Source organism: Trichosurus vulpecula, chromosome 3, assembly GCF_011100635.1.
Source record: "Trichosurus vulpecula isolate mTriVul1 chromosome 3, mTriVul1.pri, whole genome shotgun sequence".
Lineage (NCBI taxonomy): Eukaryota > Metazoa > Chordata > Mammalia > Diprotodontia > Phalangeridae > Trichosurus > Trichosurus vulpecula.
The window spans coordinates 91,283,598-91,301,122 of NC_050575.1; the positions used below are offsets into that span (position 1 = coordinate 91,283,598).

General features: G+C 42.2%; 1 protein-coding gene across 2 annotated transcripts; it reads right to left on the reverse strand.

Annotated features, from left to right (window-relative positions):
* Positions 1–4,926: 4,926 nt before the first annotated feature.
* Positions 4,927–16,517, reverse strand: PCYOX1L (prenylcysteine oxidase 1 like). 2 transcript variants are annotated; one of them, XM_036748238.1, is made up of 6 exons: positions 16,294–16,517; positions 14,461–14,667; positions 12,465–12,639; positions 7,595–7,806; positions 7,239–7,379; positions 4,927–5,986 (listed from the first exon to the last, which is right to left on the reverse strand). In XM_036748238.1, exons 1-6 carry the CDS (start codon positions 16,370–16,372, stop codon positions 5,325–5,327), a joined length of 1,476 nt encoding a protein of 491 aa, XP_036604133.1. In that variant the 5' UTR covers positions 16,373–16,517; the 3' UTR covers positions 4,927–5,324. The 2 variants fall into 2 exon arrangements, with proteins under 2 accessions (XP_036604133.1, XP_036604134.1); XM_036748239.1 differs by lacking the exon at positions 16,294–16,517 and adding an exon at positions 15,866–15,983.
* Between the last annotated feature and the right edge of the window lie 1,008 nt (positions 16,518–17,525).

Genomic DNA, 17,525 nt, shown 5'->3' on the forward strand with positions numbered 1-17,525 from the left:
GATACAGATAGAAATCTTTCTAGGTGTACACACACGTGTATGTATATGTGCATACCTAGATATCTATAATCTTTCTATATACACATATGTGTATAGATGTACATATACATATTTGTGTGTATGTTTATATAGATATCTAGAGATCTGTATCTAATCTTTTTCTATATATACATACATATATGCATATGTATAGATATCCATATCTATATATTATATATCTGTATGTACCTATATTTATAAATACATACATACATACATACAAACATACATACACACATACATAACTCTAATCAGGCCTATGTGAGATAAATGTAACAATCAGAGATATCATGGAGGTTTGGTGCATGCCTAGACCTTTTAAGATGGGCCTGGAAAAGGGAGGCCCCATAAAGAACTGAATATAATCTGGGTGCCAAAGTATTGGGCAGGAGCCAGAGGAATCGTACTTGTCATCTCAAGCAATGGAACCTCTGGCCCCACAGCACAGAACCACAAACAATGGGTAAAAGTAAAAAAAAAAAGGTAGATTTTGCCTCAATATAAGGTAGAACTTGCTAATAATAAGAACTATCCAACAAAAGTGATCTCCCTGTCACGACTGGATATGATAACCAAAATCATAACCTCTAAGGAGCCTTCCAAATCTGAGATTTTATATGCCACCTAGTCTTAGTTGTCCTCAAGGGACCTACCCCTACTACACTCTGCAGAACAGCTGAATCTTGTGTGTGAGTGCAGGCAAAATATGGTGACCAGCCACAGGAAACACCAGTGCTTAAGCACATTCCAGACGTGTTGTTTCCAACCCTTCTTTTCTCTGTAAAACAATGCAATAAAATCCTGGTATTTGGGCCACAAGTTTTTCCAAGCAATAAGTAGATACCATATGACCTTAAAATAAATGACGAACGGAACTTCTTGACCCTGGGCAAGTCATCCAACCTCTCTAAGCCTCAGTTTTCACATCTGTTAAGTGTGAATAATGATAGTCCCTACCTCTCAGAGTCATTGTAAGGATAAAATTAGTTACCCTATGTAAAGTGCTTCACCAGTTTTAAAGCATTAGATAGCAGCTAGCTATCATTATGAAGATAATGATGATAACGATGCTCATGATGAGAACAATCAAGCAATATTTATTAAGCACCTACTATGTACCAATCCCTGGAAGAAAGGTTAACCATAGCTGTGTCTTTGCACACATACATACACAAATTATATAGCTGGACATCATACCTGTGATTTTATGGTGTAGGAAACTTCTGATGAGGTAACTATCTTTATTTACTAAAGAGAATCTTTGCTGGCTCTGCAACTTCGTGCTCCAAAGTTGCCTGAGAGGTTGTGAGATTTGCTCAGGGCCACACAGTCAGAATGTGTGAGAGGCAGGCTTCAAACTCAAGTCTTCCTAACTCAGAAGGCAGCTCTCTCTACTATATATGTGCACAAATAGGTAAGGGGCAGCTAGGTGACACAGCAGACAAAATGCTGGGCTTGGAGTCAGGAAGACCTGAATTCAAATCCAGCCTTAGATACTTACTAGCTGGGTGACACTGGACAAGTCACTTAACCCTGCTGCCTCAGTTCCCTTATCTGTAAAATGAGCTGGAGAAGGAAATGACAAACCACTCCAGTATCTTTGCCAAGAAAACCCCCCAAAAGGGGCACAAAGACTCACACATGACTGAAAAACAACGAAAATGTATGTACATATATAAAATGCTTATGTGTAATGTGTATAGCCACTCAAAAGATTTTAATATTTCAAGGGCCTGATTATATGACTATAGGTACTTCCTCCATTGATGCAGATGGCATCCTTCCCAGACAGCGTACTGGGAGTTACTATGACCCCCCCCCAAAAAATAAAGACAACCCCTTGACACTGATTCTTTGATTATTACATCAGGCTTTTTGTACTTCACTAGGGTAGGCCTCCAGTGACAGGCCTGGCCCATACCTGAAGCCTTGCTAGCTTGTCAGAACTTTGCAGAAACCTTTGTTCTCCTGGCAGAGTTTTCAGAACCCCAGGGTTACTTCCATGCCATGTTAAGGTATGTATTATGGGAGAAATATCTCTTTTTTGAGCTCATGTGGTAGGTAATTACTACTGAACTAGATCTACCATAACACAGATATTTTAGAGGTTAAAAAAATCTATTTCTGATTTAATTTAATTTATTATTATTTTTTGTCTTGTTTTTATTATCTTAATCACAGTTACCAGAGGTAGAAATGTAATCTTGAACAATGACTAGGATCCTAGCAAGGCCTCCTATAGACCAAATAGACCATCAGTGACAGAGAAATAATTCTTTTACATATTGCAATTTCATACATTCTTTTGCCATAAAAGCTTTTAAAAAAGACAGATTCACAATCCTATGCTTCCTTCAATGTTATAAAAGCTGAATTAAACAGAATCATAATCTCATACATTCCTTGAGGAAATAAACCTAGTTAAACTAAGTCAGGTTACAGATTAAATTACATTTAGAGGGTACACAATGGGCTGATTGAGGGGGAAGATGTACACATCAGCAGCCACCAAGATAACTAAGGAGTTGGGGACAGTTGAGATCCTTTTTCTGGCTTATCTTATAATTAAATAAATTTTCACATCCCATGAGACAGGTGTCAGTCAACTCAACAACCTCTGAACTAGGAGAAAGAGCCCTGATTCCCTCCCATCTCTAGATAATAATAAAAATTAATAAAAGGAAATAAAAAAAATTCCCAAATACATGGGAGGAGGACTTAAGTGAAAATAGCAAAAACCTCATTACCCCGAAGTACTCTATTAAAAAAGCTTGTTGCAAAACGTTTTGTAGTTTTTTTGTTTGTTTGTTTGTTTTTTAGTGTGGTCCCTGTTGCTTTTCTTTCAATGCAAATGCAGGTGATTTGATCTTGTCCATTTTTATTACTGTTTTCTAAGAGTTCAAGTACAGATCATCCTAGGATTGTACTGATAAGATTTAGGAAAAAAGTGTAGCCTATTTTGTGATCCATGTGTCCATTTTCAAATAGCCACAGAGCAAATAGATGTCAGAACAACATAGTAGGAAAAGCACTGGATTTAGAGTTGATGGCCCTGGGTTCATATCTAGCACTGCTGCTTGTAAAGGTTACCTCCTTAAACTTGTAAACAAGTCACTTAACCACCCTGAATCTGTTTCCTCATCTGTAAAGGCAGGGGTTGGGTTTGATGCCCCCTCAATCGTCTGCCAGCTCTAAAGGCGGTGATCTCTTTTTCAGGCAGAACTTGTTCCATCTTGCTGAAGTTTAAATTAGCCCTAACTTGGAGTGTGCCTCTAGCTACAGAGAACATATGCCGATCTCCATTTACCCCCATTCTATTCATTCTGCACACACCTGCCTTCCCTTCACTCAACATTAACAAAAAACCCCACATAACTGTTTCTCACCAACGCCTATCTCGTGTCTCTATCTTTGCTGCCAAAGTGGGGTATGGCTTCTTTCTCTCAGGAGAGCCAAGGAGAACTCACCTTGTTGAAGTCTTGACAGGAACCAAGGCCTGCTTCCCCAGAGACAGGAAGGAGAGATAGGCCTCTCTTCAATTTCTTCCCATTGTTCATACCTCATTTCCTTCCCAGCTTGTTTCTGGCTTCTGGACTTCAAAACTATGTCTCTGCTGCTCTCATTCTGGAACTTTCCTGGGGCTTCCTTATCCTGGAATCTCAGACTACCCTGGAATATTCCTGGCCCCTTTCTCTCATTGTCAAGTTCCTCCTGGGCCTCCTTTTGTGGAGAGGTCCAGGCTGCCCTTAATTCCCCTCCCAAGCACCTAAGTACCTTCATACGCCCCCTCTCCCACAGCCCTTTTTTGTGTTATTCTCCCTCATTAGACTATAAATTCCTTGAGGACAAGGACAAGTTTAGCACAGCCCCTGGCACATAGTAAACTGTTAATAAATGCTTATTTCCTTCCTTCCTCCCTTGTTCCTTCTTTCCTTTCTCCCTCTTCTTGTCTTCTGAACACTACTTATTTGCTTTCACAAGGAGAAACCATAACTATTTTCACACTACCCTTCTGGCTTCTTTTACGAGACTGTCCATGTTTATGGGTATAGTTGTTTCAGCAGCACATCACTCCAATAGTTGGACAAAGATCTCACATTTAGAGTATCAAGAGTTAAACCATCTGTAGTCTAAAAAGCAGATGACTTCAGCATCCCTTGCCCCCTTTTTCCACCTCTGCAAAAGCAGGACAAGACCGAGGGTCATTTTGTACTTTTGTTTCATGGTCAAAGAATTCATCACCTAGGCGTCAACCAGCTGGACACAGCCCTTTATTAACTTAGCTAGTCTTGTACTTGATAACTGGACACCATTTGTTTCTTTTTAAATTATATTTTATATTTAATATTTTATTATAATTATTTTATTATAAATAATACAGTTAATATTTTTCCCTCAATTACATGTTAAAACAATTTTTTCAAACTTTTTTTTAAAAGTTTTGGGTTCCAAATTCTATCCCTCCCTCCCTCCATGATGACACCATTTGTTTCTAACACCATAGTCAGAGCCTTTCCAACTTGGTAGAAACCGCCAGAGCTCAGGATCAATTGCAATCTGAGTCTTGGTTCTCTCATCTGTAAAATTAGGGGGTCGGAATATATACAGGGTTAACCAGGGATCTATAAACTTGGTTTTTAAAAAAAAAAAATTTATAACTATTTCAATATGGTCAGTTATTCTAAGAAGGGGTCTATAGGCTTCACCAGACTGCCAAATGGGTCCATGAGACAAAAAAGGTTAAGAAATACTGAATTAGGTGATCTGTAAGGTCAGGTATAGGGCTAAATCTATGTTACTATACTCTTCCTACCACTATCTCCAACCCTGTCCCCAACTCTTACTTTACCCTTCAGTCAGGAAACCAGGAGTTAAGTCAATGGCAGATTTAGAAGACTGGTTTTTATTTAAAATTAAATAAATAAAAGAGGTGTGATTTTGCCTCCACTCCCCCTTCCCCTGAAGGCAACTACCCCCCAAAATCCATGAAAGGCAAGCAGAAAGGTCTGATAGAGGAGAGAGCAAGGGTCACACAAGACATATCAAGTGCGTGGGACACAGATTTCCCATTGCTTTAGAAGCTATCACTTATTTAGGATCAAAAAACCATCATTACAGGGTACTTTAAGCTCGATGAGGACAGAGGCCCTGTTTTATCCACATCTGATCACATTAAGCCTCTAGCGTACAGGACTCCACATGAAGCAAGTGCTTAATCAATGTTTGTCAGATGAATGAATGAAATTCCACAGACTCCTACCCATCTCCCTTTCTTCTAGTAGTTCTCACAATTCAGTCTTAATTTTGTGTATCAAGTCCTTCTGATCAATCTTATCCAGGTCTTGGTACCAGCGGTTGTAGGCCAAGAGGGCCACATTTTTAGCTGCCACAGCACTTATTTCTACAGAACTGGCTACCCACTCTAGGGCATTGAGGTAGAAGAGCTGGTCATGGAGGGCAAACAGTGGTGTAGCCATACGGGAACCATAATGTGGATAGGCCTGCCATTGGGCTGTCTGGACTGAGTAATAGGAACGGAAAAGGCTCTTCAGCTGGGGACGTTCCAGGGGTTGGGGGGACAGAACTCGCCAAATGGCCGCCTCCTGCGGCTGTTTCCTTCGGAAGGTAGCTGAGATGTTCACAGGGCACATGTTGTCGAGCGCAGAGAAGAAGAGGTTGGGGGCATCTGTAGAAAGAATGCTGGCAAAAGGGAAGAGCTTGGGGTCGGGAAAGCCAAAGTAAGAGGAGTTGAGGTAGCCATGGACCAGTGAGGTGACGGTGGACTGGAAGGAACCAACAAACTCTTCAAAGGGAGGCTGAAAGCCGTCAAAGGTGATGTTGCTGTCACTGCCCACATAGAGGGGAGTAGCAATGACCACTATATCATAGAAGTCCGAATGCATCTTATCCTCCTTCTCATACCACACCTGATAAAGGGCTCTCCCTTCTGAGGAGAGAGATAAGAAAGAACAAAGGTCAATTTATCTCTTGGTTCCTACTTACTTCCCATGCCTACATGTCTGCTGGAGCCTATGATAAAATACCAGATACCTGACTTGGAATCAGGAGATCTGGGTTCGCATGCTGTCTGACTCATTTGCTATAACCCTGGACAAGTCACTTAACCTTTTTGGGACTCAGTTTTCTCATTTGTAAATGAGAAGAATAATACCTATATTCAGAGCTGCTTCACCAGGGAGTCGTGAAGTTCAAGAGAAATGATGTATGTAAGATTCTTTGTAAAATGTAAGATACTACACAAATATTAGTTATTATCCCAATTTTTTCCTTCATTTGCTGCGTGGCTGTACAAATCACTTCACCTCCCGGTGATTTTCTCAGTGAAGGTACTACCTGTCCTTTCTGCCTCACAGAGTGTGTAGGATCAGATCATATGGTGTATATGAAAACATCCTGAGAAGCACAGATTACACACTGTACAAGTGGACAGGATTAGCATCGCTTCACTGGAGAGTGACCGCTAACCATTAAAACTGACCTGGTCAGGTTAGCTCTAGCAGCACTCATTTTCATTAGTGACCCTGAAGAATTCCCTATCAAAATGTTCTTCTTTACAGGGTCCAACTCCTCCCAACCCACCCTACCCCCATTTTTCAATCACCCTCACCTTCTCAAACCCCAGTAGTAACTCCCCCTGATTTTCCAAGGAGCACAACAACATTATTCTCTGCCTTAGGATCCTGGGCAAGGCCAATGCCACTCCAGAGAAGATGAAGCCAGTGAATGATTTCCCAAGGAATGCAGCAGAGAAAAAGGTGCGGTGGAAAAAGGCATGTACTAGGGGCCAAGACCTCACAATGTTAGTTCTGACACTGCCACTAACAGGCTGTGGGACCCTGGGCAAGTCACTTCCCTTTTCAGGGCCTCAATTTCCACATCTGTAAAATGAAGGGTTTGGTCTAAGATTTCAAAGGTCCCCTGTTCTAACAATGCATGATCCTGTGGCTAGAAGCAAGACTCCCTAAAGACAGCGCCCTCTGGTGTTGGAAATCACTACTGCAGTTGCCTTCTACTGTGTTTCCCTAACTACTCACAAAATAGGGTTTAGGGATCCAAGAGGCAAAAGTGTCAAAGTCTCTGAGACACTACAGTGACCTTTCCATTTGCCCAGGCCAAATTGGCAGCTCAGTGCTCTTCAATGCTGTCTATTTCCTCCCTTTGTTTTCTTGGCCACTCACCCGTGTTGTGCAAGGCCACAGAGGTCACTCTCGCGTGTATCACGTTGGCCTTAGTCAGCTTCAGCAAGCCTGAACATACTAGCTTATTGCCCCCTTCCACAGCCCATAGGTTCCCTTGTATTCCAGCAAGTGACATCGCTCCTGGAGGAAAATGAGAGAGAGATGTGGTCATTTAACTCTGAGGGCCAATAGGGTGGAGAGGCTAATTTCTTAATAAATGCTGAATTCATCAAACACTGTCTACTATGGTTCCTGAAAAGTGAGCAGAAGATCCCCTTAGAAAAGTCAAGGAAGGCCTTCCATTTGAAAGATACTGGCACAGGAAAAGAGGGACAAGCTGAAGGCCTGAGGCTCACCTGCAAAGGCTGCCATCGTTGCAGACTGCCCATAACTGGCACGCAACAGAGCCGTGATCACTTCATCAATGAAGCGCTGGGTGACTCCTACTTCAAGCAGACATTCCGCCACAGAGCGCTGGGTCATGTTGATAAAGGTATATTCACCCACTGAGTACAGCAGCTCCTCCACTCCTGAAAAGGCATAGCCATGGGCCTGGTACTTATATACTCTGAAAGAAAAGAAGAGCCCCCCAACTAGGGCTTAGGCTTGTGAGTACATCCCAGACAGAAGCACTGCTGAGCCACGCTGCCATGCGAGGGGGTCTACCGGGCAGGAGGAGAAGACGTATGGGCCCCCCTCTAACTCCTGGATGCAGAGGACTTGGGAAGAAAGTCAGTGTGAGGCAGTGTCACAGAAAGAACACTGGGTTTGGAAACCAGAGACCTGGGTTTGAATCTCAGCTCCACAACTTACTAGCTGTGTAATGCTGGACAAGCCATTTCCCCTCTTTCAGCCTCAGTTTCCTCATGTGTAAAATGGAGAGAACAGTACTTGTATTACTTACTTCACAGGGCTGCAATGAAGATCAAATGAGAAAATGTACAGTGCTTTTCAAACTTTAAAATGCTATGTAAATATCAGCCATTAAAACCTTACTATTAATCACCTTATTTTCTGCATATCAAACCTGTAACCATCACCATGGTTCAAATACTTATCATCATATGTTTAATAATAACTTAGGTCCCTCAATCAACCAATCAACAAGTATTTTTAAAGGACCTATGTGCCAAGCACTGAGGAAGCAAAAGCAAAAGTGAGACCATCCCTGCCTTCAAGGATGTCATTCTAACAGGGGAGACACAACACGTGTAATACACCTACATACACACATATATACACATACACAAAGACATACACACACACACACACATATATACATACATATTTATATATATACACATATATATACATTTGTGTATATGTATATATACACACACATACACAAAATGCATACAAGGTGGTCTGGAGAAGAAGGGCACTAATAGCTGGGAGTGGGTGGGGATCAGGGAATCACCTTCATGTAGAAAATGAAGCTTGAGACAAAGACTTTTTCCCACTTGATTGCTTCCCTTATCCTAGGTGCATTAATTTTATCTGTGCAAAAGCTTTCGGTTTCATTTAATCTTTTGAAATTGCTTCTATCCCTTGTTTGATTAAGAATTTATCTTCTACCCAGTGCTCTGAGTGCTATAGGATCTGCTTCTCTCCTAAATTTTTTAACAGTATGATCTTTCATATTAATGCCACATATCCATTTAGAATGTATTGTGGAAGACGGTATAAGGTATTACTCTAAGTCTCATTTCTGGCAGACTGCTTTCTAGTTTTCCCAGTTTTTCTGTTTATAAAACACCAGGATATTGGGTTCCACTGTTTCTGATTCTCCCTTGTATGGTCTGAACACTGTTTTATAATACAGTCTGAGGTCTAGAAGTGCTATTGCCCCTTCATTTATATTTATTTTCATCATTTCCCTTGATTCTAGATCTTTCATTTCCCAAATGAATTTTATTATTTTATAAAGTTCTATAAAGTATTTCTTTTATATTCTATTGGTATAGCATTAAAAGTATAAATTAATTTTGTTAGCTTTGCCATTTTTATTATATTGGCAAAGCCTAGCCATGAGCAATTAATTTAATTGACATTTAAGTTGTTCTTTATTTATTAAAGGAGGACTTTGTCATTGAATCCATGTGTTTTGGTAGTCTAATCCCCAGATACTTTTTGCATTTTACAGTTATTTGGAATGATTTCCCTTTCTATTGTTTATTCTTAGATTCTGTTATCCTTATAAAGAAATGCAGTTGATTTTTAAGGGTTTATTTTGTAGCTTGCAACTTTGATGATGCTGTTAATTAATAGTCTCAGTATCTTTGCTGATTTCCTAGGAATTTTCAAGCATACCACCACATTATCAACAAATAGGCATGGTTTTATCTCCTATTAATCTAGCTGTATACATTTAATTTCTTTCTCTCGTCTTACTGATAATGCTAGCATTTCCAGAACTGCATCAAATAACAGTGGAAAAGCGGGAATCCTTGCTTTGCTCCCATGTTTACTGGAAAAGATTCTAGTGTATTGCGTGTGATGCTTGCTTTTGGCTTTAGATAGATACATTTTATGTTATTAAAAAGAGAGTCCTTCTGTACTGATACTTTGTAGGGATTTCAGCATAAACAAAGGCTTTTCCTGCAAGAAGATGAAGCTTGAGCTGAGTCTCTAAGGTAGCTAGGGATCATAGCAAGCAACTAACTGCAAATATTTCCTCCCTGGCTTTTCTCTTGGACTTCATCATTGCCTCCAGGAACTCATTTTCCTGCAAGATGGAATCAACTCTAAAACTCACACCTGCTCAGTACTCCTCGCCCTTGCAGCCCCCCTCTCTCTCTAACTGAAGCAGGTGGAAGGTGAATAGAGGAGACCTCTTTCCTGATCTTCCACTTAAGGAGGGGGCCCAGGACATGACCCGGCTACAAGATTTCAGCATGTCCCTGAGCCTTCAACCACACCCTTTTCTGCTTTGTTTTATGTGTGGCCTTCCCCAATTAGATTATGACCTCCTTAAGTATGGATGCTGTTTTTTGTCTTTCTTTGTATCCCCACCACTTCTCACAGCGCCTGGCACAGAGGAGGGGTTTAATAAATGTCTGTTGACTAACACATAACTAGGTTCCTTGCCTCCAGTTTCTCCTCTCTAATAAGTCTTCTCATCTACAAAATGACAGGCCCAGACTATATGATCTCAAGGGCTCCAGTTAAATTGAGCTTGCTTTTTCCCCAAACACATCTTATACTTTTTTGAGTCTATTCCGTTGCTTATATTATTCCCTTCATCTCGAATGAACCAGTTTCTCTACTCTACTCCTCTTTCCAGCCATCTCTATCAAAACCTTAGCCATCCTTCTAAGCACAGTTCTAAGTCCTACAAACACACTTACACAGTAGTCTTCCCAACACATATCCCTTACACGATGTTATTTACTCAAAAGCCTTAAATGATCCCCTTCCTCTCCCCTCTCCCACCGCTGATAAAATAATATTAAGCTCCTCATCTTGGCATTCAAGGTCTTCAGCAATCTAGCCCCATTTCAACTTTACTTTTGCCTCAGATGTAGCCTACGCTCCAGCCAAACTAAACTCGCTGTTTGCCAGTCTTCTACTTGCATAAATCTGTTCTGCTGTTCATTCCATTCCCATAACCTGCAATACACTACATTCCCTCCCCTAACTTCAACTACATGTGTCTATCAAAGTAGTAGACATCCTTCTAAATCCGAATCAAGTGCTACCTTCTCCTTTCCTAGCTACCCACTAGATACAACGCCCTCTTCCAAAGTTCTAATAATAACAATAGGCCACGCTGCTCTAGTTCTTTGTGATTTATAATGCACTTTTTTTCAAAACACCTCTCTGAAGGAGGTAGTACAACGATTATTGTATTATCCCCATTTTACACATGAGAAGACTGAGGTTTTGAAATTCCACGATCTTAAGTCACTTAGTCACTATGGGGTTCAGTTTCCTCATTCATAAAATGCAGGTTGGACTAAATGAGACTTTCAAAGTCCCTTCTGGTTACGGCTCTACAATCTAATCTGAGTGAATGTTCGACGAATGAAATACAGAACATAAACCTAAAAATAAGGGCTATTTGAAAGGAGAAATGTACAAAACATATTTATTCTACATATGTAGAATGTAAAAAATGTACAAAAGTATATTTATTCTACATATGTGTCCCTAGTTCCAATCTAAGTTCCTTAAAAAGTAAGGATTGTTTCATTCTTGTCTTGGTGCCTCCACCACCTAGCATAGTACCTGGTACACAGTAGGCACTTAATAAATGTTCTGAAATGGAAATGGAAAGAACAACCAAGAAAAAATTAAAAATGAATGTTGAAAATTATAAATAAAAGGCTTGGTCCCAAAGAAGAGGTATGAGAAGATACCTCCCCCTACTTCTTTGCAGAGGCACACAAGGGGAAATTTAGACTATAAAAACAAAAGATATCCATGAAAGAGTATTTAAAAAAATGCTTGTTGATTGAGTTATTATAGGCCATACTTAAATTTTTAACAAGGTAGATACACAAAAAGAAAAGAAAAAAATATGGTCTATATTTAAACCAATATGGTAAACTGTAAGCTATTTGAGGACAGCAAACACTCCTGGGCTTCTAGCTCTACCACTTTGCCATGTGATTCATAGGAAGTCACTGACTCTCTCTGTGCCACAGTTAACCCATTTGTAAGATGACAATAATACTACTTATACAGCCTAACTCACAGGGCTGTTGTGAGGAAAGAGATTTGTAAAGGCAAAACACTATAAAAATAGGAATTATAATTACTATTATCATAATTAAACTTCTTTTATAGCCCCTACGTAGTAGGCCCATCACAGTCCTGGGTATATAGCCTCGGCTAAACACACAAAATATAAGCTAATATGTTTTCAAGTTTTCAGGGACTTCAGAGGTGATCCAGTACAACCTCATGTTACAGATGGAGAAACTAAGGCCCAGAGAAGCTAAGTGACTTTCCCAGTGTCAATCAGGTAGTAAGCAGCAGAGCCAGGTTTTGTACTAAAGTCCTACTACTCCACAATCAGTGGTTTTTTGGGGTTTTTTTCCCATTGTATCATGACTACCACCTCACAAAATTAGCAATTGTCATTCTAGGCCTCCTTTGTAATATCTGTGCTAATGCAGGTACTTCTATATGCCTTTGAACAGCTGAACTGGCTCTCACTCAACCCATCTCTGGCCAATCTATTTAAAATGGAATGTTCTCACCGAGTTCTCCACAGGGCCACACCTCATAAACTTTTCCATGACTTCCTCTACCCACATCTGCAGCCGCAGGAAGCTGATGCCATAGTGCCACCAGACTCGGAAAAGGTTTAACAGGTACCAATCTGTCTCTTCCAGAATAAGCTGCTCGCCACCAAATATGGCACTCTTCCCTGCGACCTCCCGCCGCTGTTTCAGACCTGAGAAAACACGGAAGTTGCTCAGTTCCTATTCAGAGATGGTCCAAAGTTGGAAGAATCCAACCTGACGATGATGAGAATTTTCAATGTGGACATAAGCAAAAATCTCTGAAGGGCTTTGAGGAGTTTTCAAAAAATGAAAGACTCTTAAAGCTTGAAGTGAGTTCAGAGGGTATCTCATTCAACTACTACGTAAACAAGGATCCTTTCTTTTGGCTTGTGGATATCCAGCCTCTGCTTGAAAACCTTCCCCAAACTGTCCATTCCACTTTAACACTGCTTACCTTCATATTAAAGCCAAAATTTATCTCCCTACAACTTATAGTAATAGCTAGCATTCATATAGCGCTTTAAGGTTTTCAAAGTGCTTTATATATGTTATCTCATTTAATCCTTCCCAGGAAGGAAATGATATTCATATTATCCCCATTTTAAAAATGAGGCAACAGAGGCAAAGAGATTAAGTGATTTGCCCAGGGACACACAGCTATTAAGTGTCTGAGGTCAGATTCAAACTCGGGTCTTCATGACTCCGAATTTATACTTTAATCACTGTGCTACCTAACTGCCTCAGTTCTGGACTCTGGATTCAAGTAGAATAATCACCTTTCAAATACTTGAAGGTAGAGATCAAGCCCTTTGACTTAAGTCAGTTCTCCAGACTAAACTCTCCTTCATTTCTTTCAACCAATTCTGGCATGTCCAAGTTTACAATCCCAAATCTGTTTACGCTGTTTAGAGTGATATAAAGAGAATCACATTCAGAATAAGGAGACCTGAGTTCAAAATTGGGTTCCAGTACTTACTGTGTGATCATGGGCAAAACCTTTTCCCTCTCTTGCTCCTAGATTCCTCATATAATTATGTGCAATAACCACCTCAGAGGTGTTGTGAGGCAAGAGCACCATAAACCTTAAAGATCTATTATTGCTCAAGGGTCGGATTATGGCCTGATAAGTCTTTTGGGAAAAGGAGGGAATGGAGTGAGGGAGAAGCCAAAGAAAGAGTCTGTGCTTTTATTCAGTAGAATCACTTTAAGGGTTAACTCTGGTCTAGTAGTAGGCTTTGCTGATGATCACATAATAGAGTCAGTGATACCATCATGGCACCCAGGATCTAAGTCTCAAGGACAATATTATATGAATACGCTGGCCTTTGAAAATTCATGCCTGTCCCACCATCCTTAGCTGGGGAGATTCAGGGCCTATCTGCCAAGGTTTCAGGACCAACTTGAGGGTGTGGGTATACCCCCTTGGCCCTAAGACCCAATAATAAGCTGGAACATCAAATTCTTCCGAGACCAGGTCTAAGACTTGGATCAGCTATCACCTAGGAAGAGAGACAAAGACTAGGCCTGTGATTTCACTGGTGTAAGGAACTGCTAGATGAGGAAACCCCTTCTTCCAATTTTGATCGGCACTTTCTCTGTAAGCCTTAGAGGGCTACTCAGCACACTAAGAGGTTAAGACTAAGGCTAATGTAGGGGTCAGGGCAGATTTCTCATGGACTCAATGATTAAAACAAAGACTATCCTTAATAATTACGCCAAGTAGCCTTTCCCATTACACAACCTGGAGAAAAGAATGTTTCTTATCATGTAAGATAACTGGCCAGCAGCCTATTAATTTAGAGAATTATAGGGTCTTCAGAGCTGGGAGAAATATCAGAGGTTCAGCTCAAAGCACATCAGATTTAGAGTAAGAAGATCTAGGTTTGAATACCGTCTAGAGACTAAAGGATTTCTAAGTGTCCTTTTAGTTCCTGAACCTATGCTTCCCCTTCCCCTGGCATCCCTATGCACCTGCTGTAGGCCTTGCTTACCCAGGAGTTTGACAAAGTCCTGCATGTGCAAGCTGAAGGAATTGAATGATGCACCACCACTTTCATATTGCTGTTTGTTGACAGTGATGGTAGCCAGGCGGCCTCCAACAGTGCCCTTCTCATACACATCAATCTGTACCCGTGGCCCAAATAGCTGCTGAAGGAAATGGGCTGCTGCTGAGCCCCCAATTCCAGCTCCCACGACCGCTGTTAGAAAGCAGAAAGAGAGATGAGGACACAAAGGAACACAGGGCAATGATGAAAGGGAAAAGTCCACAAGCAAACAAGAACTTTTGCTTTAAATCACTTATTCATTCAATAACCATTTATTAAATACTGACTATGTACAAAGCCTTGTGCTAGGCTAAGCAGGAAGAGATGGAGAGCTAAGACAACATGAATTCTAAATTCAGAAAGCTTATTATCATAGCATTAGATTTGTAATTAAAGGATCTGGATTTGAATCTCCAAGTTATATAAACCTCAGTTTCCATTTGTGTTAAAAAAATTTTTAGCCCAGATGTTATCTAAGGTCTTTTCTAATTCCAGATTCTTGGATTCCCATAGTCTAATAGTAAGGAAAGGACACAGATAACTCTAACACAACTTGAGATAATATAAGTTCAAAAAAGAGGACCAAAAAGTTTTAGGAGATCTGAGAGATTCCTTTCAGTTGAGGGGCTTGGGATAGAAATCATATAGGAGCTAGTACCCGGAGTGGGGCTTTGAAAAACAGGAAGGATTATAATTGACAGAGATGGAATCACAAAATTTGAAAGTTAAAAGGGGAGGAAAAGGCTAGGACAGCATGAGAGAGTGGCAAGGAGTTCAGTGTGGCAAGAATGTGAAGTGTGAAAAGTAACAGTGCAAGATGAGGTTGAAAAGGTGGGTTAGAGATAGACTGGGGAAGGAGTTGCAGGCAGATCAGGAGTTTAGACTTGATTCAGGAAGCAGTGAAAAGCCACTTAAGAGGTTTGAGAGTGACTTTACCTAAGTGACAATGCTTTAGTTCATGAACAAGTTTAATTTGGTAGGTTGTGAAGGATGGAGTGGAAGGAAGAAAGACTAGGGGCAGACAGACAACTCAGTAAGGAGCCTATTGGAATAGTGTGGGCAAGCACTGTCTTTAAGTATCTGAAAGGCTAACTGCAGAGACAGATTGCAGTTCTGCTAGACCCTTGTAGAAATAACTAGGGGTGGGGGGTGGGAGAGAAGCTACAGAAGGGCAAAGTATACAAAGACCAGATCATTCGAAGTCTTTGACACTTCCTGGATTCATCTGCTGGTCCTTCCCCAGCTCCCAAACCTTCTACGTGGATGTCAGCCCCACTCTTTACTACCCCATCTGCCTGAGTCTGCATCCCTATCCTACTGCTCCCCCCAGTATCTATCCCTATGGCCCCACCTTCCCCGATTTCAGCTTCAGCCCCTTGCCTAGGACTCCTGCGTGAATCCCTCATCCATGGATCAGACCTCCTTCATCCTTGCCTTCATCCAGGCCTTCTTCACCATCCTCCTCATCATTTGGGGTCTGGGCCTTCCTCATAGAAGGGCTCTCTTATGCGTGGCCTGGACTTCCCCATTATGCATGGCCTAGACTTCCCCATTGTACCCTTCATCAATGGACCAGTCCTCTTCCATCCTCCCCATCCTCCGTGCTTGGGTTCTTCCCCATCCTCCTGCCATTCATGGCATGGCCTTTCCCCATCCTCCAGGGCCTAGCCCTCCTCCAGGATCCCCCTCATCCTCCGGGCCTGGTCCTCCTCCATCCCCTACCCCCACCCCACCCCCCGCAGCCTCCGCTAATCCGCCCCCGGCGCTCTCGCAGGATACCGATTTTCCTGGGCGGGGTATCTCTAGATGCGGCAGCCGAGGCCACCAGGGTGATGAGAAGCACGGCGGCGCCCGCCATGAGGCTGCTCGAGGCGGGGCCCGGCCTAGGCTGGGCAGCGGGCGGGCGGCGCAGCGTAGCTCCGGTGGAGGACCCTGCAGCCCACCGCTCCCCAGCCTCGGCACACCGGTGGCCAGCCCCAGCTATCTGCAGCCTACCTGAAAGGAAGAGGGGGGCGTGGTGGCGGGGGAGGGGAGGGAAAGACTGACACGGCCAAACCTATAGGCTGCTCGCTAGATCTGGCCCCGCCCCACAACTTCCATTGGCGCATATGCCCGCCCATCCTAGCTTCGGGTTTCTCATTGGTCACCCTTCTTGACGACTCTCAGAGACCCTACCTTTCATTGGCCTTATAGCCCCCCAAAATCCCAGCCCCCCACCAAGCTTCTTACAGGCCAACTCGCCTTCTATCCCTCGAGATCGGGGCCTCTGATTGGTCCTGTCAGTAGGGCGGGGAGTAGGGGGCGGGAGACAGGGTGTCTTGTGAAGGGTCTTTGGCCGGGTGGGCGAGGAGGCAGATATTGTCTCCTCCTTGGCCTAAATTCTAGATCCCTGTCCGTAGAGCTGGGGATCCAAAGCCTTTAAAATCATAGGATTAAGCTCTAGGTCTTACAGATTCCAACACTCTCACTTTGCCGGTAAAATATGTGGGCCCAGAGACCAGACTATCTTTTCGGGCTATGGTGCTCAGCAAGATGCCTTGCAAAGAGGTGGTATTTAATAAAGGCCAGAATTGAAACTGAGGCACAGAGAGGTGGACTAAGCATGTTGACTGAAGTAGCCAAGGCACTGAATAGCGAAGCCTGACTTCAAAAGCATCTTCTCAAGCCAAAACTCGAGCTGAGCATGCTGACTCTCTACAATTCCTTCTCTTTCTATGATTCACGGGGATTTCCAGCTGAAAAAGAACGACAGGCGAAAGTGGATCTGACACAGCCAGGATCAAAAATAGGGGCAGCTAGATAAAAAGATGCATAGAGTTAGCCCTGACACAGTCTAGTGATGAATGTTGATTCGCAGCCTATCCTTGATGGGACACCATGCTGGTCTCTTAAAAGAAAGTGGGTAGTCTGAGTACGGGCAGATCTCAGGAATACGCTGGAGTTAGGAGGTAGTTGATAAGAAAGGCTCCTGTTTATTGAAGAATAATGGGGGGTTGGGAAGGGACGAGGAT

Bases quoted from the DNA above. Each gene is read 5' to 3' on its own strand.
- PCYOX1L (XM_036748238.1), bottom strand. From the start codon at position 16,372: ATGGCGGGCGCCGCCGTGCTTCTCATCACCCTGGTGGCCTCGGCTGCC. The intron at 14,668-16,293 runs GTATCCTGCGAG...GCTTTCTAACAG, and splicing joins TACCCCGCCCAGGAAAATCG to CGGTCGTGGGAGCTGGAATT. The intron at 7,380-7,594 runs GTGAGCCTCAGG...ATTTTCCTCCAG, and splicing joins AACGATGGCAGCCTTTGCAG to GAGCGATGTCACTTGCTGGA.